The sequence below is a fragment of the Empidonax traillii genome, unplaced genomic scaffold, assembly GCF_003031625.1.
Source record: "Empidonax traillii isolate 1590-97213 ecotype Southwest subspecies unplaced genomic scaffold, ASM303162v1 scaffold670:size792703, whole genome shotgun sequence".
NCBI classification, from domain to species: Eukaryota; Metazoa; Chordata; class Aves; order Passeriformes; family Tyrannidae; genus Empidonax; species Empidonax traillii.
In genome coordinates, this window is record NW_020955863.1 from 733697 (window position 1) to 756313 (window position 22617).

At 35.2% G+C, this 22617-nt stretch overlaps 1 protein-coding gene across 5 annotated transcripts in view; it reads left to right on the forward strand.

Moving 5' to 3' along the window:
* NBEA (neurobeachin) overlaps nucleotides 1-22410 on the forward strand; it is a 478282-nt gene extending 455872 nt beyond the window's left edge. For all 5 annotated transcript variants that reach the window (XM_027899474.1, XM_027899469.1, XM_027899470.1 and 2 more), the window contains 7 exons: nucleotides 487-558; nucleotides 3074-3229; nucleotides 4159-4329; nucleotides 14573-14674; nucleotides 17920-18116; nucleotides 18861-19012; nucleotides 20633-22410. In XM_027899474.1, the coding sequence (XP_027755275.1) occupies nucleotides 487-558; nucleotides 3074-3229; nucleotides 4159-4329; nucleotides 14573-14674; nucleotides 17920-18116; nucleotides 18861-19012; nucleotides 20633-20723 (941 nt within the window). In that variant the 3' untranslated portion in view covers nucleotides 20724-22410. The remainder of the gene's footprint in view (nucleotides 1-486; nucleotides 559-3073; nucleotides 3230-4158; nucleotides 4330-14572; nucleotides 14675-17919; nucleotides 18117-18860; nucleotides 19013-20632) is intronic.
* Nucleotides 22411-22617: the final 207 nt, after the last annotated feature.

Consider the following 22617-nt stretch of genomic DNA (forward strand, 5'->3'; position numbering starts at 1 on the left):
AAAGATTATTCAGAATTGAAAACCAGGAATAATTGCAGGAAATTTACTGTTGCCTGAACTGTTACAGCTAAAAATTCTATATAAATCCATGAAAAGGTCCAAGTTTCTTTCACAAAGAGGTTTCCACGTGTAAGAAACTCATAACAATGTTTAATTCAATTATCTTTATTTTCAGTGCTAAGATCTCACTCAAAGCTCAAATATAAAAAAAAAAATTCTCTGTTATACTATTTTAAATAAGTTTTTTAATGAATGTTTCTGGCTGCAGAAATTGTGATGAAGTTAGCGCTCCTACATTTATAGTTACTAGTATATAACTGAAGAATTAACAAATGTAATTTTTGTAGCGCAGAGGAAGGAATCTCAAAAGATTAATAGAACAAATAGTATTTTTTAGAATAGATAATAATCCAATAGTGAATTTTTAAACCTAGAAAAATCATATAAAAAGGCTTCTCTATGCTTTATTCTTCCTTTCATGGCCAGGCCTTCGGGGAGCCCCAGGATATTCTTTGGATCAAGCTCATCATCTTCCAATTGAAATGGATCCATTGATTGGTATGTCAAGATGAAAATGTAGCGATATATTTGAAACTGTGATTTTCAAGAATTATTGATTAAGCTATATTTGTATATTATGCCTCATTTAACACAGAAAATAGGAAAATATTTATTCTTGTCAGTCCTGGAGAACTAAAAGCATTAGCTATTGATGCTGAATGAATTACATGAGTGCTGTTTGTTATTAACATCATCAGCAATTGGTATTTAAGAAACAACCAATTAAGTCAGTTACATTGTCAGCCTATATCTATAATTTTGTTCTCTTATCAGGTCACATTAGTAAAACAAAATGTGAAGGTCTGGTGGAGTTCATATATTTTCTTTTCTTTTCTTACAGCCAGAATTGTGTTTATCAGTGAAGATGTTGATCTATTTATTATCATTCAATTTATGATTTGGATTGTTTTTGTTGGCATTACTAATTTAAAAATGAAAAGACTGGATTTTAAATTGATGCATGATAGCATTTTTAAATCCAGCATTTTTGAGGAAGCCAATTATTTTGAGAAATAGCATCTGGTAAAGCTGCTAGGTTGCAGGACTTCCTAGCGGTCATCATTTCTCATTAATTACAACTATTTCATTTGTAGTTTGTTGGGGTTTTTTTTTAGTAATTTGAAACAGAAATTGGGCATAGGGAAGGTTCTTAGAGACAATTTTGTAGTGTTGGTAAGAAAAAAATACGTTTTTAAACATCTCCAAAGGGCAAGCTCCTTTTTTGTCTGTGTCAGTATTCACAGTTGAAATATTTATATAGAAGTACCTCAGGAGAGTTAGCTTTCTCATTCTGTGTGCTTCATTTGATCATATAATGGCAATCGTTTTCTCTTCTTTTTTTTTTTTCTCAAAAACTAGGGCACAACTATTGCGCCCACCTGTTCTGGAAATTTGAGTAATTTGTTATTCATTGTTGATGGACATAGAGGGTCTGCTAATTTAAATCATGTTCTTAGAATGTATGTAAACACAATATTAACTTTCACAAGCAATTTTAAAATATTATTTTTTTGTTGAGTCTTTTACTTCATGCAGTTGTAAGCAATTTAAGTAGAATAACAAAAAATAGGGGAAAAAAATTCAGATTATTATCTGCTTTAAGTTGTGTTCCTATGTTAGGAGTAATGTGCTTCTCAGAGTGATTTTTATCTCACCTAACTTCAGTTAACTGAAGTTAGTTGTCAAGATTCCCTCCATAGCCACTGTAAAAAGACAAACTGTCCTCTGGAGCTGTCTAACACTTACATAGCTATTACAGGATGAGAGGACTTGACATGTGAAACGATGTCTTCCTCCACAGGAGACTGGAGGGAGAGTATATAATTTACTTAGATTATATACTGAAGTTTTAGAAAGTTAATATTAAAAGATATGGAACGCACCTTTATTGTATTGCCATATCTTATCTGCTGTGTCACAGGGAGTAAAGAGCACATTAGCTGGGGACTCCCAGTCCTTCTTAATGGCTCCATTTGGCAGTCGGGGTGGCGGAATTCTGCATAAACCATTCCTTTTCTCTTTGTCTCGGAGAATTTCCAGGTATTATTGCCTCTTTTGAGATTACCACCCAAGCCCTGGCTCACTGCTTCAGGAGTAGGTGATGAGACCTACTTTTCCTGTATTGGAAGAACACATTAGGTTTGAAAGATTCATAGAATCAAATAATATACTGAGTTGGAAGGGAATCATCAGGACCACAGTGTCCAACTCCTGGCCCTCTGCAGGATACCGCAAGAATCACACCATGTGCCTGTGAATATTGTCCAAACTCTTGAACTCTGTCAGGCTTGGTGCTATGATCATTTCCCTGGGGAGCCTGTTCCATTGCTCAACCACTCTCCGAATGAAAAAGTGTTTCTCGATATCTAACTTAACCTCCCCTGACTCAAGTCCTCAAGACTCATGCCTTTTCCTCAAGTCCTGTCACTGGTCATGAGAGTGAAGAGATCAGTGTCTGCCCCTCCACTTCCCCTCATGAGGAAGTTTTAGACTGCAGTGAGCTTTCCGCTCATTCACTGGTTGAATCCTTATGTCTTTGATCTGATTAAGCACCTGGAGATATGGGAGATGTCAAGGTCACACAATACAAGCTATTTTCTGTAGAGGAGATACCAACCAACAAGAACTGACTTTCTGCAGTATTTTTAGTGCTGACTTGGTATTTTAAATGGACTTCCACCACTTTCTCCTTGTTCAGATTGGTTTGGGGGAGTACTTCAGCAAAGCACCTAAATTATTATCACCTATTATGCAGTGCATCAGGCAGTTTGTAAGAAATTGTCATCTCCTGTAAAATCTTTTCTCTTATTCAAAGGGAAACTGGAAATCTCACAATAATTTTGTGTTTCTGACACCCATATAGACAGCTCTAAATGTTCATATTCAAAATGCTTACTCAACAACAAATTCACAGTTCATTGAAAGTTAAATGTATTCATTTTCTTCTGTAAATGCATGACAGGAAGGTGTTGGAATGGCTTACTTGTAAAATGTGTTTTGCATTTTGTTACAGCCAATAACTCTGGTGTGAACAAACGGCAGATCACAGACCTTGTGGATCAGAGCATCCAGATCAATGCACATTGCTTCGTGGTCACAGCAGATAACCGCTACATTCTTATCTGTGGTTTCTGGGACAAGAGCTTTCGAGTTTATTCTACAGAAACAGGTGACCCTAAATACAACTCTCTGTTTCTTTGTGGGTCACAAAGTAGACAGAGACTATTGTCTTAACAGTACCATATCTAATGCCTGTGCTTACTTTTCAATAAATAATAAAGGACAGATTATAAAATACTTCTTTATTGTTTGAACATAATAGCTTTGAGATGGTTTTCTAATGGAAGACGAAGGTAAAGGAAATAGAATGGCATACAGTTTTATTAGTGGTAACTTTTGGAAATCGTAGTTATTTTCAGGAAATTGATCATATCAAAAGGATCAACCAAAAATTTTGTTACAAAAGTTTTATGACTGGATTGTTTCTAGCTCTATTTATTTCATATTGTAAGAAATTAGGTTGCAAGGCCTGCTACAGGAACTGATATTTTGTTTCTTTTTCTGATCACTTAGCCTAATATTATTCAGTATATTCCTAAAAATATATTGCTAGAAACTAAATTCAATAATAGGAAGAAGAAGGTGATAATCACTATAAACCTTAGTTTGACATTAACATAGAACAAGTAGACATTTTTAGTATAACAATGTAGCACAATCCTGGAAAAGTTCATGTGCTGTCTTATGCATATCACTCATGGAATTCATAAATGGTGTTCTAATGCCATTGCTTAAATACTGATGGAGCCATAACTCCACTTAATATTCAGTGACTGCAGCACTGACTTGATTTTCAGAGATAAGGGTTAGACTATCGATTGACACAGAGCACAGCCTTCAATAGGAACAAAAAAAAGAGGGAAAAAAGGGTTTATCTTCGTGATTTTTTAATCCTGTCATAGCATGTAGTGAGCTCTAATTAAGGGGCATGAGGCAAAAGTGTCATTTGAACTGAATATTAATTATATAGTTAATAACTTCCAAATGTTGTAAGTACCTTAAAAAAAATGAATTTGTATGACTTTGCCCTTCCACCAGGAAAATTAACTCAGATTGTTTTTGGCCACTGGGATGTCGTGACTTGCCTTGCCAGATCGGAGTCCTATATTGGGGGTGATTGCTACATTGTGTCTGGGTCTCGTGATGCTACATTGCTGCTTTGGTACTGGAGCGGACGACATCACATTATAGGCGACAATCCAAATAGCAGTAAGTATCCTTTAAAAAAACACCTTCCTGAAAGGTCTTCTGTCAAACCTATTCATTTTAACGTTCCTTCTGTCAGCTTCAGGAGTGATTACCAAATATATCGATTACTTCACTTATAGATGGAAAGTTGGTATAAGAAGAGCACCACGTGCTAAGAAATTCATTGATTACTAGCCAAAAAAAATGTTTAAACACTCTGTGTGTGGTAACAGATAATAGAATGGGAGTGTAGTTCTTAAATTTGTATCACTTATAGCATCATGTCATCATAAACTAGAACAAGATGGTTGTGGCCTTTAAGTGACAGGATGTATATCACTATATTTTGACTTTCCTTTCCCTAGAAATATTTTTTGGCATTTTAACTTACTCCCTTTGTGCTACAGCATGCTATATCAGCTGCTTGCCTTTTCAAAAAAGGAATGTTTCACATGCCATGGAATTAAATGAAACTCTCTTGGGAAAGGTCTTTCTACAGCAAGCAAACCTTTGGCGAATCAATATGTCTGAATAAAAATAGGAAAAGATAAAATGTCAGGAAGAGTTTATTTTTCATTTGCATGGAACTATCAGTGCTTTGCAGAGTGAAGGGGACATTATAATAATAATGATAATATTAATTTATATAAAAGGGCACTTAAAGCACACTAATTTAAAAGTCTCTTCACCCACGCAAGAGATATGACCACAGATAAAGACAAGAGCAACTTTTACCCATATAGTAGAGCTATTCTGTACAACACAAAGTCCATTTCATCTAAAGTAGTTTCTGAATTCTGATGATTATTTTCTACACAAGGATTCTATCCTTGGAAAAAAAATGTAAGAATCCATCATTATCAGTTTTAATCACTGATTCAAATATTGACTGAAGGCAGTACTGTCAGTCACAGACAGGTAAGTGAAAGTATTTCTTCAACTGAATGGCTGTTAGAAAAGTTTTTTGTTTCAAAGTAAAGATTTTGTTAATTTTGCAGCAGTAGACTTTTTATTGAGTTTCAGTATTTTCCATTTGTCTATAAGCAGAGCAAAGGGGAAATAGATATAAGCCTCACTCTTCCACCAGACTTGATTTGCTTTTATAACAGAGGAAAAGGGGGGGAAAAAGTAAAATTGTGTCCCCATAACAAATTTCTCTAATTTTTATGTATATCCCTGGACTTCTTTAGCATGTAATTCTCCAGTATGGAGAAATTCATTCACTGTCAGAGGACTCTGTTAATGTTGAAACCATTTTGTTTCTTTGAATGCCTCTGTGATTCGTGTCAAGTATTAGTAATTTCTATGTTAGGAGAAAAATAAAAAGAGCTTTCTACTTTCATTAAAAAAAAAAGAAGTGACTTTCCCCTTACCTCCTCTGATTACATGGGGGTTGGACAGCCTTGTAATTGGCATCTTCAAACTGCTTCAATTCTTTTCAAGATAGAATTATTTCACTTCTGATACTGTTTTGTCATCACTTACATATATGAATGCACAAGAGTGTACTTTTTGGTATCTCAGGTTTAATATCTTAGCTGCGTAACTTTGGAAGTGTCTGCCTTGGACATCTTGGGAGGATATGAATTGGCTGACAGAAATAAATGAAAACAAAACTGAATTGTATGATTTTCTCTCTGTCTCTACCTATATATGGATAAGGCTAAACAAAAGTTCTTATAATCAGATTAATGAGAGACTGTGCTGCAAATAGTCATGTCCAGTCAAATGAAATCTTACAGGCATAGGTATCAGAATTCAGGAAGATTAAATACTCAAGTCCACTGTGGTTGCTTTGAAATATATTGATACAATTTTTAAATATTCATGTTGAAGACATGTTAAAGAGTGATGTTGAGGAAGATTAATGCCATCAATATTATTGCTATTTGTATTCACTGAATTAAAGTTACCAGCTAATTATGTACTGGGACTGTACTATAACCAGAATTTCATGTGTTGCAAACCTAACCTTATTAACAACTACTTTGACTTTTAATGAATATACATTAATGGTGATAGATCACTAAAATAAAGGGCCTTTAAAAAAAAGGGCCTTTAAAAACTTCCACAAAACTTAATAAATGCTTTTGCTGAAGTAATGACTCATAGTTTCTGTTCCCTACCACAAACAGACATGATAGTCATCATATGACTGATTCCCTGTATACTAGTTTTCAAGTCTGAAGCTTTCTCAACAATCCTTATGAAAATATGTCTGAAGTTTTACATAATTAAAGCCACTGAATTAGTAAAGAAATATTTCCTAATCTACTCTTCTATAGTTGCTGCTAGAAGATTAGGATTTATCTTGTAGGAAAAATGAAAGTGAGATGTTCACTGTAGGTCAAATCCAATTACTTAAGATCTTTAGAATCAATTTCCAGAAAGATGTAGATGATATTTTCAGGGGGGGAAAGAGGGATTGGTTTTTTAAAAGCTGTCATCTGGAGACACAGATAAGGTATTTTATACCACAGGCTTTAAGAAGGTGAAGAACTCAAAGAAAAATGTCAGGTATAACAACTATCTGGGTTAGATGCTTGACTTTATAATTATCTTTTAAGCTGAAAGATGTTTAATTATCAATTTCAGCTCCAATACATTCAATTAGCAAAAGGAACTTCAGTTGCTTTAGAAAATCTTAAGGGGGAGAAAAAGCAAACCAAAGTCCTAAACAGTTTGTGTAGCTTAGCATTTGTATAGAAAAATGTACATACTATTACATTTGAACACATAGCAGTCACAATCATTTATTTTTAAATACTCTGGGGCAAAACATTGTCAGATCAAACTTCTTACAGATTCTGCTAAAGTTCCATATATCCAATCTTTACTAAACAACTTGTATGTCAACAATCTAACCTGTCAGACTTGTGTAGAGTCTTGTGCTGAAATACCTATGCAGGCATGTGCTCTGTGGGTGACCTCAGCTGTGTCTAGGGGAAATACAGAAACAGCTCTGGTTTGAAGAGGAGAATTGAGAAAAAATTGTGTCTTGGATAAGACTCTTGCAAGTGGCTGCTCTAACTCAGTAGTTGAAAAGTTTCCTATAAGAGCATGGTCAGCTTCATTTTATAATTTTAAAACAATTGTCCCAAGCAATGAATTTATTAAGTTATCACTTTATTTTACAGTAAGCATAAAACATGAGTTTCTGGTTTAGTTTGCAGTTGTCATTGAAATTTTACCAGATTTTAAATACAATGTTTTCCACAGAGTAGCTTTCAAAAATAGCTTGTAAAAAACCTTGGATTAGTTTGTTTAGAAAGTTGGAGACTAAGTTCTTGACCACTAGAGGCTGGGGGAATTCAAGCCCTCATTCCATATTCACAAGCATATGCTGACTATCAGCAATAAATTAATGTGGGAGGGGACCCTGTGGACCTCCAGCTTCAGTAGAAAACAAAATTATTTTCTATACTCTTGTCTATGGGTCTTAGGTGACACAATGATTGCATATAAATAGAGATAAATCAAGAAATCAGGAGCCCAAACTGTATACCTTCAACAGCAGCATACAGGGCAAATCTGTTTTCTATTTGTGCTTTCTCTGGTCCAACAAACTGTTTTCATAGCCATGCCATTGCGAAGCTCCAGTAGAGGTGTTAGAAAAAGGTCCTAGACTAGATTTAAAAAGACTAGACTTAAAAAGACTAGGCTAAAAGGCTGGTGTTTGGGGATGCTCCTGGAAAGTGAGAGATGTGGCATGATTCTCTATAGGCTGAAGGGCAGTTGAATGCAAGGGTTTATGTATGATTGAACCTCTCTTTATTTCTTTATCCTTGCTAATTAAGTACCAACTTTGGGAAAATCATTGAAATGAATGAAACTTAGTCCTCTTTCCACGTTCAGATATCTACTTTTTCAGCCAAAATCGCCAATCTGAACTGGCTAATCTGAATTTGCACTTTATTAAGTTGATGAGCCCATTATATAAATCTGCTGCCGTTGAGAGAACAGTGAAATGTATCTGTTTTTTCTTAGTAAAGCACAGCACATACAAAGGACATAGTTTGCATATTTTAATTCTCAGAAATTACATGGGAAATGGAAATCTTTGCAGTTCTTAGAGACTGAATGGAAAATTATTGTGATGGATTTTGACAATTTGTGGTTTGATTTTTTTTTTCTTATGATATATAGGAATTTGCTTTAGGTGAGTGTTAATTTGTATACAAATTTCTTCTCACATAAAAACTGTACTAGTCATCACAAAAGGAGCAAAGAGAGTATATGATATGCCTTGGAGTTCAATATGTATCATTACAGTTGTTTTATTTTTGTATTTTATGATTGCTTTATTGAATGCCTATCTCAAACGAGTGACTTTGAAAATGAGAATTATCTCAGAGTCTTTGAACAGGTATACCAAAGTGGATGATAGAATTTCAGAAAAGTGAGGGACAGATGCTTTCATCTGAAACAGACACAAATTCAGAAACTAATTTGGAAGTGATAAAAATTAATTTGCACACTTTAATTGGAATCAGAGTCCTGCATGAAAGAAAAGAAGGGTAGGCAGCTTGTGCTAAAGGCTGATTGAATTTTTTGTCAGGTAAGTATGTTGGACTTGGCCACTTATCCTCTTGAGCCTCTCCATGCAATATATTACATTCACCCTCTGACTGGTGTTCTTTAAAAGGATCAATGCTATTTCTGTTTTTTCCCTAGAGCCCGAAATTTCATTGATCTTGGGACTTGACATTTCTTATTACCTGTTGTAGCTTCCAAGAGGATGGCCACAAGAGGTGTGAGAGTTAACCCCCCTTTTTCTAATAGGAACTGTGCTGACCATTGGAAAATATTGCGTCTATCAGCCCTAACCTGGTTAGTTTAGAATTGTAACATAATCTTCAAAGGTGCTAACAATTCACCCTGCTCTAATGAGTGTATTCTATATACATCTAAATGAAGGGTAAGCATTACCATAAAAGATCTCTGTCGAGCTAACCAGCACTTTTTTTAAGTCTGTCATAATGTATAGCTTTTTGTGTCTGTTTTACTTAACACAATTTTGAAAGAATTTAAAATTGTGAACATCAAGGTTTCTGAAAGTTTATGTCTTGAAAGAACTGTTGTTCTGAACTCAGAACATTCACTTGCTGTTTTATATCCCTCTACATTTTAATATGCCCTAACTTAACCTTGAAAGGGCAGTAGTTTAAAAATACCCACTGCCAACTGGACTGGATGGCTCCCTAAAGGTCCTGCACAAGCACGTGGGCACACATACTACCTACTTTGTCTATTTTAAGAGTTGTTATGGCACTTGTACATTTGTACAATTTAAGTAATAATTTTTAAAATGTAGTATCTTAGCACTGCTCTGACAAAGTAGAAGCCCTCTGAAAACAATTTGTAGTTTTTAGTGGCACTGTCTCTACTCTGGTAGCCAAGACATCTCTCTCCTAGGACTGCTGTTTAAAAGTAAATGAGCCAATAATCCACCTGAGCTAAGGCAGTTCTCTCTAGTATTTTATCAACAAGTATCTGTGCCCATGCTTTGCTGCATACTCCATGGGAACTGTACAGCTCAGGGTTGTTCAGCATCTTGCCAAAGTTCCCAAAGCTATTTAGTGGAAGAGATAGGAAGAGATGCTACAGATTCATACTATTCTGCCCTCCACTATATCTTACCTTTTAGAGTCTGGATTGGTGCAAGGTACCTGAAAGTCCCCTCACCTGGGTGAACTGTCTGTAACTGTATGCAATGCTGCTCACATTTCTTAGCCAGAGCTGAGATTATTCTGAATATGTTAATATTTTTCTGTTAGCAATCTTTCTTTTACACCCATTGCTCCCTCATGTTGTGACCATTTTTACTGATTATTTCCTGTTTTGAGATACTCATATTTATCGGTTGTAGCCTTATCTTTTCGCTAAACTCCAGTATGTTTTTTTCTGACAGTATATATTCAAGAAGGCTGTTACATTTTCACTTCCAGTAGTAAGCCACAGTACTTTTTAAGATTTTCTTTTTCTGATGAGCATCCCCTCAAAAGTCCTAACAATAAAGCAAATAGTCAAATAAATTATTTTCAGCAAATAATTCAGCTAGAGCCTTGTACTTGCTTTTGTCAAAGTCAGAGATGAAACAGGAGCTAGAATTTGCCTTGTGGTCTCATTTTCCTTTATATAGAAGACTCCCAGATTTGTTCCCATAGCAATCTGTACATAATTCCTGTAAAAGGACAATAAAAGAGAAATAGTAACACTCTCTGCTCTCTTTCTTTCCCTCTTGTTTTTTTCCTTAGCATGCAAGAGCACCATTTGTTCACAAAGAACCTGACAATAGTATTAAGCAATATATTTTTCAGTGAGAAGGGAAGATGTGGTTTATTTTAGACTTTGTAAAAAGACTTACTTGTTTGGAAATACAGTGCTGATTTTTTTCCTTTGCTCTCTAGTAATTCAGTTCAAAGGTGCTCCTTTGGGGAAATTACAGGGAGTTTACAGTGATGGTATCTCAGTTCTTAGGTAGGATATTTTCACCTGCAATTCCCTTAGAGCTGCAGCCTTTGACCTTTGGCTGCATCTATCAGTGGTGATGTGACAATGACAGAATATTTTGCTTGATTTTGAATGATTCCTGGAGTTCACAACTTCTGTCCTTAACAATGAAATGTAATATGACTGAGGTTTATGCCACAGCTTTTTCTGTAGAAAGTATCAGTGAATAATTTTTTCTTTGAGCCCTAAGGGGAAAAAAATCCCATTTTCAAATACTGCTGGACTGTTACCGCTAATAGTGTATGAGATAATATATAATAATGGTATTCCATTATTAATCTGTATTTACTGAAAAATAAGACAAAATAAGGCTTATAGATAAATTTTTCAGGGCAGTTTTTTTTTTTTATAAGCATTTTCCTTTTTAAAAAAATGAGTCAATTAAATATGCTTAATTTGTGTATCCTGAATTTTTACAGTTCCATGATATTATAGTGCTTTCCTAGGAAACAGTGAGGAAAATGTCCTTTTGGAAATTGCATTATTTCTTTTACTTTAAAAAACTTTCTGACCACGTAATATATTCAGTCATGCAGTTTGATGCAGTCTGATGAAATTTCTGTAATCAGTGCTTCAGCCACAATGGCCCTTGAGCATAATTTCTCTTTTTTTTTCCAGGAGGACATAAAGAAGAAAAAAAAATAGGAAAAAAAGGTGGAAAATTATGAATTTAGTTTAATTGCTTTTTCTTTCTCTTTCTGTTATGCTCATGGAGAAAACAAAACCTTAAAAGGAGATGGAGTTCTCAAAAGCAGTGCTGATGGGGAAATTATAAAAATCTGAATCTCAAAATGCAGTCATCTTTTACGAAGTACAAAAAGCACCTTTCTCTGTTTCTTCCAACATTCATCCTTCCCTTGCAGTAGAGCTCAGTTTTTGGTTCACATCTTTGGTTTCCAGACCAAAAAAGAAACTTTTTGTGCAATCTAGATTAAAGCTTGGGAAACTAGAGCTTAGTGGGGTAGCTGTTTGCATTAGAGGTAAGAAAGTATTAGTGTGTATGTACATTGCAACAATAAGACCAGTTAGATTGAAGCAACCTCTGCCACTAGGTCCAAAACTGAAGTAAATCCATGGTTGGTAGTATTCAGCTTATTCAGAAAGATATTAAAATACATGGAATCTTTATTAAAATTTTTATGATGGAACATTAGGGTTTCATAAGAAATACTCTAGATTCATGGTAAATTTTCAAGAATTATTGTTCCATACATCTCTGGCTACCAAGACATTAAGCAAGAACTTTAGGCTAAACAGACACAGAAATGGGGTGCTATGATAGCTAAAAAATGGCAAGCCCATCCCTTCAAAGAGTTTTTTACTTGAGTCAAAAGGATTTTTAATAGAGTTAAAAGGAAAGATGAAGAGGGATGATTTATTCTGTAAGTACATAAGTGCAGAAAAACATTAGAGAAGTAGAAGACTTGAAGCTAAAGGACAATGCTAACATAAGAACAAAGAGATGCTAGAATAAAGAAACAAGGATAAATTCAATTTGAAATTCAGAATATTCCTTTCCTTTAGAGTAGGAAAGGTCTGGAACATCCTTCCAAGTCACATACCCAGATAGCCATTTCATTAGTTTATTAACTGGTTTGTATGATTTGAGTGTCCACAATAAAAAAGACTAAAGTCACTGACCCACAAAAGTCTATCCAAGCCTCCATTCCTAATGCATATCTTTTAAAAACCTATGCAGTATTGCTTAGCTGCCCTTTTTAATTTGTTATAGTGTTTATTTCCAGTTAGGAAGCTGCATTTTATTCTAGAGTTGAAATGTGTGTAGCCATTCCTCCAATGGACCTTGCTATGCCATTAGCTGCAAGATAAATTTCTGGGCTATTGGTCATCTTTTATGCCCATGACTCCCAGTTACAGTAGTCTAGTCACTGTTTTGCTGCTTATTCAGTGAAGAGAGAAAACACTGTAAACACTGTACAGCCTCCTGTCTTATTCTCTATATCAGTTATATGACTCTCCTTTAAACTCATTTCTGTAAATGTGGGTACAAGACTTTCACCTGGCAAAGTGGCAAAGTAGTTCTTGCCTCCTATTTGCTATTCTAAGGTATTGTATTGAAAGTTCATGTTAAGGGAGTTTTCCTTTCTGGCTCCATAAATTCTTCTCTATATCAGTGCATTCCAGAACAGGATCTCTCTCCAGTGAACAAAACTTATGCTTGTCCAGGAAAATCGACCTTCCGCCTGGCTGCACTGAAAATATATAAAGCACATTTCACTACCTTTTTATTTACCTAGGCAATGCAAAGAATGATATAATAACGGCTTTCTCTGGTCATTGAGAAACTTTGACACTTTGCATCAAATTTGTCATTCAGACTTTGCATCAATTTTATATTACAAGCATGTCTTACCAGCAAAGATTTTATATTATCCCATGGATAACATTATCAGTTAGTGTTTGATCAAGAAGCAATTTTCAGCTCGTAACTGCACACTCTAATTTCCACACTCTATTTTACTTATATGTAGCTCGTAGTATACACCTCTCAAAGGAAAAAAATTGAACCAGCTTCTGTGCCATCCATGTTGTCCACAGTCCATTCAATATAAAACTGGTTTAAATGAAAACACTGTATATATTTTTCCCAAATATCTTGTAAAAAAATACATAGAGCCTATTTTAACATAGCCATGTTTATCAACTGTACCCCTCATCCTATCAAAATCAGATGAGAACAAGACTCCCATTTCCAACACAGCATGGTGACTAGTATTAATGAGATTTTTGCTTCCAGTTCTTCTTGAAAGAACTGTGGATAAACCATTTTGTTATTTTGCACAGAATTAATGTTACATCAACTTATATGTAGTTCTCTAGGTAATTTCTTTTATCCTTTTTAGGTATTTCAACTACATGGGCAGACTTCCAGTCCTTTAGAATGTCCCAATTTTCTGTGTTTCATTTGTACAATGTAAATATAACCAGAGGAACTCTGTATTATCCAGCAAGTTGTTAATTTTTTATTTAGAATTGACTTGCTTTGCCTGGCAAAACAATATCAAATACTGAGCATCTGTTATTATTAGAAACAAGAGAAATGTCGCTGTTTGTCATATAAACACTCCATAAATGCCCACTTGTTTGAACTCAAAAGAAAATTAATTTCCATCCTGAATATAAAGAATAAATATTTAGGGAGTAGTTTATCTTATTCTCTAATAAATTTAATGTGATATAAATGGCATAGGTATTAATATTGATATATCAAAAGTGTGTATACCCAAAACCATTTTTTACACATATTTTAATCTGTAAGCATTCCCCGTGTCTCTGAATCAATATTATCTATACAACAGCAGTATGTTTCTAGTACAGTGCTGTTCCTCCTCTCTTCCTTTCCCGCCCCCAGTTTCATTAAACAAATTATGATCATTAATATAGGAACATCCTCAACTCATACTGCTCCTTAGTTTCATAACAGAAGTCTGAAGACATATATGTCCAACAGCAGAACTTACATTACAGCTGTTTGTAATTCCACTACGCTTTGTGTTATTTTAATAAATTTATTAATGCATTGGAAAGTTGTTCTTATGCAACTTTATGCTACCTGAATATATTTTGCTCATTATGCTAAGTATGAGATATTTATTCACACTACACCTCTCTTTGGTGCTTATTGATTTGAAGTAAATTATATCAAAGTTCTTTTGTTGATAAACCAGGTCTGATTGGCCATCACTGTTGTTCTCTTGTTCTTCTCACCTTTTTTTTTTTTTTTAAACAGGTGATTATCCAGCTCCTCGCGCTGTTCTAACTGGCCACGACCATGAAGTTGTCTGCGTGTCGGTCTGTGCAGAGCTGGGACTTGTTATCAGTGGTGCTAAAGGTCAGAAATGTTTTTATGATTTAAGTCTTAACATAGAGTCTTTTTTAGTGGGACTTCTTAGACTTTCCGCACACCACACATACTTTAATCATCCAAAGTAATCTGTACTAAGACATGTTGCAATTCTGGGGGAACCTGAAGCAGTTTACTCTGAAAATTGTTACTTACCATCTGTACTTGTGTGTTCGTTCCTTCCAACCATCGGTCTTTGCAGCTATTCCCCCAGTTCTGGAAGGTTATTTTATAAAAATGTATGCAATAATTCTAATGACATGTAGTGATTTTTAGGAAACCTATAGATAGAGATGTGTATTTTGAGGAGGTCCAACTCCGAGTTCTCTACTCTGATCTTAAATTAATGGTTTTTTGTAGCACTGACCTAACTTTCCAGGGCAGCAGGATCAGTTTGCTTAGCTTTGGATCTCTGTACATTTTATCCAGTGGGGTTTTTTTGCAATGATTTCAGATAATAATAATCTTTCAGTCATCTGTTCACACTTTCTCATTGTTATGTATGAAATCCAGAGTACCCAAAAATTGCTAATAAAAGTGTTCGAAATACTTTCCAAACCTTCAGCAGTCTCCTGTATAACTGATAATCAATGTAAATAAAGTACCAGTCTCAATGAGTGCCTGCATCACCCTTCCTTACTTTGTTTCTCCTTGGTTTATTATCTTTTACTTGTTTTACCCATCTTCTCCTCTTCCCCATTAATTCCAAGTCCACTTTTCTCCCTCACTGCTCTCTCTCGTTCAACTTTTTAATTTGCCAAATTGCATGTCTTTTTCTCTTTTCCTTTCCTATTTGCCTCTCCCTCCATCTATTTTTCTCTTAGTTTCTTTTGTGCTACATTATGTCTTCTCCCTTCATTTCCTTTCTGTACATTACCCTTGTCCTTCCTTAGGGTTCTTTCTTTATATATTTTCCTGTCTCATTTCCACTCTACTGCAACATCCACATCCAGTGACTTGCTTTCTCTGTCTACACTGATGCCTGTTTTATTCATCCCCATAGATATCTTTGTACTCCTTTTTAAAAAGTTTGCTACTTCTGAGGGTAAGAAGAAGGTGATACTTGCTCTGTTGGCTTTTGCTCACAGCTGAGCTCCTGGGTTATTTTCTTATACTGCCTTGGAGCTCAACATTTATTTTCAAAGCTGAGTGTGAAACTTTTGAGTAAAGCCATTTTTAACAGGAAATCCTAATGGGTCATTAACTCTAGTAATGGTATACTACATAACAGTCATAGGCAAAGTCAAAACATTTGGGAAAAAAATGTACAGTGATGCTGATCCTAGAATTTTTTTCTTGCATCACTGCTATTTCTTACCCTTTAAAGCAGCTTCATACACTCTTACTGCAATAATAGGCTACTCTTTCAACTACCTTTTTATAAACTTCCTCTTCTTAAAATAGGTGGAATCTGTACTCTGTTATCTTCTGCTTTATTAAGTGTATGATGATTTGGTAACTTACACATTTTTAGAGATAAAGGCTGATGGAGAACCAAAGACTTTTAAATCAAATTCAGAATAAGTTTGTAATTGATCAAGAGAAATGGAGGCCCAGTCTGTCTCCTGAGGTACTCCTTTTATGTTCTTCCTCTTGAAACTAGTCTGTATAAAAAATGCAGAGAGAAAATATTGTTTTTCTTTATTGCTCTTTTCCAAGAGATGCCTTTTTTAAAGCTTCCTCTTCAGTTCTGTTCTTTCCAGTCTTTTCCAGTTTCTTAGATTGTATCTCATGGTAGAGCTGCATTGCCCTGCCATCCTGCCTGAGTGCAGCCTGTGCCTCCTGGTGGGCAGCTGTTCCTCTGGAGCTGGCTGTGGTACTGTGATAACCTGCACAGCACTCAGGAACCTGCTGAGGCAGGGATGCAGCAAATATAAGACTCCTCTGAGGAAAATCCTGTGCATCAGGTTGATTTTTGCATGTTCTTACCCAACAAACCCAAAATAGAGTGGTCAGTCTGTATGTCCTTACAGTAGCATCCTAAATTGGATGTGCCTTTTTGTGTCAATGATAACTCAGCTGTGAAGGTATTATACTTTTCTTTGGAAAAATCTAAAAAGATAATTATTCTAAATGTGGAGGCATCATTTCTTGTAACATTCTGGCACTTCAGTATTTCCAAAGCTGAAACTCACCTATTTGAGAAGATAAATTAATTCCATTGCAGTGGTACCTCATGGACATAGCCAAGCTTGAGGTCCCTCTGCATCAAACTTTATACAAACACAGATAAAATCATGTTTCCATAGGGTTCACAGATTAATTCACTGATGCTGTGATTCATTCTACGTGCTTTGTGAATTTCAGAGAAGTTAGAAGGGCTTAATATGGGGTGGCTGAGTCTGCCAGTATGATTTTACTTTAAGGGTCATAAGCCAGCTGGATAAGGAAGAGATTAGTGTGCTGCCCATCATATCCTGTGATTCATAAAAGAAACAATTAGTGTTTACTGTGACTCATGACATTTATCAGAGAATACACTCTTTTTCTTAGTAGGAATACAGATCTCTCTTTCAAAAGAGCTTTTCTCAAAAATCTTGAAATGGAAATAGCTTAGTTTTGCATCTTAAAATGTTCATTGTAGTTTTCATATCTGTTTGTTTCTTTTATGAGCAGTAATAAAAAGACATTAAAATCTCATATTAAAATCTCTCTGGAGTAAATGGAGTTATAGTGTGATCTCCTAAAATCTCTTATAGTCCAAGTATCATTGTAACTCTGTTGCCTATCAGATGACTCCCTTTACTAAAACAATTCAGGGCTGAAACCTATGCATAATATGTTCATTGGGGCAGAGGATCTACAGGAATTGCCATTGTCTGTAGGAGAAATATGCAGTAATACAATCATATGCCCTCTGGGAGTTGCTCTTACTAGTCACTGATAGAGCCCCATCTGTTTAATTTGATTGGACAGGCTAAAAAGAGTTCATGTTGTTGGAGAAAATCAGTAAGACTGAGACTTCTGAATGCTTGGAAACAGGAAAGAGTATTTTAAAAGATAGATCAATGAAAACTACTACCACTTTTAGGCATGTTGTATATATTTTCTTGATATACTAGCTCTTACATTTCCTTTCCTGTTGCATGTTTTAAATTCTTTGGGCAAACATTGCAACTTCTCATATCTCATATGCAAGACTAACGTGATATAAATGTGTATTATGCATTCTCTTTGTGCACAGAGTTATGTATAAGCAGCAAATGTATGATATATTATGTTTTCATATACAGAAGGTCCTTGCCTAGTACACACAATTACTGGAGATTTGCTGAGAGCCCTGGAAGGAACAGAAAACTGCTTGTATCCTCGCCTAATTTCAGTATCTAGTGAAGGTCACTGCATCATCTACTATGAACGAGGACGGTTCAGCAATTTCAGCATTAATGGCAAACTCTTAGCTCAGATGGAGATCAATGATTCAACCAGGGTAAATCTAAATGCAAACAAACATTTTTTTGTGCGTCATCTTTATTTATTAAAATAAATTGAATTTATATGCTATACGGTTTAAAGGTAATCATATATGTAAAATTGCTGCCTTCTGGTTAAGTCGTTCAAACACATATTTTTTCATCAGCATCTCCAAATACAAAAATGGACTTGAGCTTTTACAGAGTAAATAAGAACAAATAGTCTGTGATCCCACACAATTCCTAAAATTTTTGCTTGGAATTAAATTTCAGTGGGAAATATGTCTTTGAAACAAAATGCTCTGAAAAGACTTCATTCTTCATTTATTAACCAAGACATGAGTTCATGCCTTCGGGACTCTGCTCTCTCACTAGTGATTGAAGCAGCATTAAGAATGCAGATCACTGCTCTGCTTTAGATGTTAGTGATGGCACCAAGTATTGTAGAACAAACTATGTTATGTAGAAATGTTATGTGCTGAACTCAAGTATCGGCAGATTCAGCTAAACAGCTTTTTTGTTATATATCATGTTTAAAAACTTACAATTGTTTTATTTTAAATGAATTTGGATTTATTTAAAATCCAAAATTTGGTGGTTTGGTTTTTGACTGGGGAGAAAGAGGATTGGGACCCTTTTCCTTGAAATTTAAAGTGGATAGGGCGTAAGAGATGCTTATAAGTCGATTAATTTTTTTTAATATTGAGACAATATCCATAAAAGCTAACTGTGTGTTTGGGATTTGTCTTTTTCTCCTGAAGGCCATCCTCCTGAGCAGTGATGGGCAGAACCTGGTGACAGGAGGAGACAACGGTGTAGTGGAAGTATGGCAGGCCTGTGACTTCAAGCAGCTCTATATTTACCCTGGCTGTGATGCTGGCATAAGAGCTATGGATCTGTCTCATGATCAGAGGTGAATTTAACTTTCATATTTGTATGTAAATGCTAAAATTTCACGAAGTATACATCTTCCTGTACTTTAAGTTATGAATTTATTGTATGCAGTCTTTAACAGGGTATGTAAAAAAACATTATCTCCATTGTTATCTTGTTGATTTATCTGACTCAACACTTCCTCTAATCCTTGAGTCTCCTAATGCAAGCACTTAACATTAAGATGAGATATCACTGAAGTCAGTAAGCCAGACACTCAGCCAGCAAATTATGGCTAAAATTTCATTTACTGAAGAACATAGAAATAGCGAGACTGGATCAGAGTGCAATAGTACCTATTAACCAATGCCTGAAAAAAACAATTACAAAAGTTTGTGGTACCTTTCTGATTTTCAGGCATGTAGAACTTGAGAACTTCTTGGTGTTGCATCTAGCCCATAATGTGTAGCATTATCAGTGGATTGATCCACAAGGATTGAGTATGGTCCTTTCCTTTAACCTTCCTGAGCAATGGAGATGAAGTGTACAAGCCTAGATTTTTGCAGTACCGGTGTGGCACTGAGGTGCCCATGGTCAATGTACAAGATAGATGCATAGGGTCCTTCAGTCTTCTACTGTGATTATAATGTAAACCTATATGTTGCATTTATGCAGTTATTAGTGGTTTTTTTTTTTGTTTACATCGTGCATCAGTTTTGTATTCCTTATCAATATACAAATTCATGCAAAGAATTCCCAGGATATTAGAAAAATCATACAGCATTCATTTATTTTTTCTTACACTTTTCAGCTTTCCTATCCATTTTGTGAAGCAACAAATACACCTTTAAGCAGAATAGGTATCTAATTTGCTCAGGTATGCATAGGTGACTTGAAACATTTTTTTTTTTGCCTCAAACTTATTCTTATTGAAATTAACTTACAGGAAGAAGCCTGTTTGCTTCTAGAGCTTTGCCAGTTTATACATACATCATATAATCTGATTTGTTCAAAGGGATTTATTACACTGAAAAAAATTCCAGCTAGCTGATTTTCTCCATCCCTTATTGCAATACAAGGCTAGGAAGCCCCATCTGTACAAAATGCTTTAAGGACCTGCTTAGCTTTAGTCACATAATTAAGCAGAGAATGGTTTTTGTGTGGTTTCATAGCAGTGGTGCTAGACATCTTATCCAATATTTAAACTCAGCTACCAGAATTAGATATGGAATAACTGGAAAATCACCTCAACTATTGCTACCAGAACAACATAAATCTGGGGCTACATTTCAATATGAAGCTTTTTAGGAGTACTAGGATGTGATCAGCTTATGATTAAGGGAGCAGTTCAATTATCTTCATAGAAGCATCTCATTATGGCTGGGAGGCCCTAGGATATCCAGCTGATCCCAGCTGCAGCCCCAAGTGCAAAGAGCTCCACACGTCCTGTGTCCCAGCTGCCAGCCAGCATAGACATCAGCCAACCTGGGTCACCTCTAGTGGGATCTCCATTGCAAACTGAATCTCGCCCACGATCTTAATCTTCAGACAGTGTTGCAAAAAGTGCCTTGTTCTTTTAGCTATTTTCACTGTTTATGATAAACTATCCCTCGGGAAGATAAAGGAGAATTAACATCACCATCTTTGATATCTTTTTCAGAACTCTGATTACTGGCATGGCTTCTGGAAGCATCGTAGCTTTTAACATAGATTTTAACCGGTGGCATTATGAACATCAGAACAGATACTGAAACTGAATGAAGAACTGAAAGCCCAGGTAAAGCTGAGAGCACAAGTGCTGCAATGAAAGGTGTAGTCTCTGGTGGAAAACCACGTCTGCATTGACCTCCGTTGTACATTCCATTACACCCAGCAATAGCTGTACATTGTAGTCAGCAACCATTTTACTTTGTGTGTTTTTTCACAACTGAACACCAGCTGCTGAAAAGCCAGCTTGTATCATGTAAATTATATGAATTAGGAAATGTTTTGGTAATTATTTCATATATCTTTGTTTATTGAGAAAAGGTAGTAGGATGCGCCACAAGAGACTTTTGAAAATTCTAGGGAATCTTGTGTCCAGTTATTTCAATGTTTAGGCTTTGAACCTAACATGCATCCCATCTCCAGCCTCTTTTCAAGCTGAGATTAAAAAAAATATGTTTGATACTTTGTACATCAGATGCACATCTTAACTTTAAAGGGATACTTTTGTAAAAGTAAAACCTTGTATAAAGAACAAAACTGTTTCTTAATTTTATTGTGGAGTTACAACTTGCATGTACTTTAAACCTGATGTCTTGAAGGAACAGGTGCGTTCACACAAATCAGACTGGAGATCTGCCTAAGGGTACAGCTTGTTTTAAAGGGTTGAATTTGGGAGCAAACAGTAATTTTGACATTTCTACCCACACATGTTTTTCACTTTTTGAATCTAAAGTTTACCCCTACGAAGTGGAGTTCTGCTCATGAAGCATTTGGATAAAAAGCCATCATTTGCCATATTTATACTTTATACAATAGAAATTAATTTCCTCCCTTTTAAATTCAAAAACTAGACAGAAAGGGAGCAAAGAGGGAAGTTCAGTTTAATACTTTGTAATGCTTAAAGACTCCCAATATAGACAAAGTGCTATACTTCTGGATTATTAATATTTGGCCTACAAATCACGGGCAAGAGAACCCCCATTGATTTTTTACCTTATTTTTCCTCTAAGGAGCTGAGCCTTAGCTTCATTGTGAAGGTGACTGAGGTTGTTCTTTTCAGTTCTTCTGAAAATCTCACCTGAAGCCACTCAGATTAAGGCACTTCATCTTTTACAATACTGCAATGATAATTATCGGAATAATTTTCTGCACATTGTACTGATCAAATTACACACCCAGGGGTATATACACTTTAATTCATGTTTCTTCTTTGTATATTTGGTGACTGTATTGTCATAGATGTACATATTGTGTCGGTAGGGCTATGAGGCATGTAACAGGAATGTAATTTTCTCAGAATTTACACTCACTTGCAGTCATTTATTTAAAAAGATAATGGATTCTTTGTATTGGCACTTTGCACCAGAAACATATCATTATTTATTGATGTGATTACTTATTTGTTATCCACCTTGTATTAGTAAGTTTAGCACTAAATTTCCTTCTTCATTGTTGTTTGTATTTATAAGGTTCGGCAATCATGGGGATCAGCCTAATGATTAAGTTATTCATCACCTGTCTGTAAGCAATATCTTGAGTTTGTAGCTTAGAATTGGGAGACTATTGAACATCTGGGAGACAAGTTCATTTCATCTTGAGATCATGGTGAAATATTTTGGATATATAAATTCCTTAAGCTATTGTAACCATGTTTTATTGCAAAGATGTAAAATATGCCAGATGTGTGTGAGTTGGAAATCAAAACGAAAAATAAAATATGCAAAGAATTCAGGGATTGCTTTTCATTTCAATAAACTTTTTGTCAAAACATTCACATTATCATTAGGAACAAACAATTATTTTAAGAAATCCTTACTGACATGCCAAGTATACGCCAAAAATTATGCACGTCTGGGTGGTTGTATTTCTTAGGGTCTCAGGAGAAAAAATGAAGGTTACGGAGTTACACATCTTTTGATTTTCAGTACATGAAGAGAA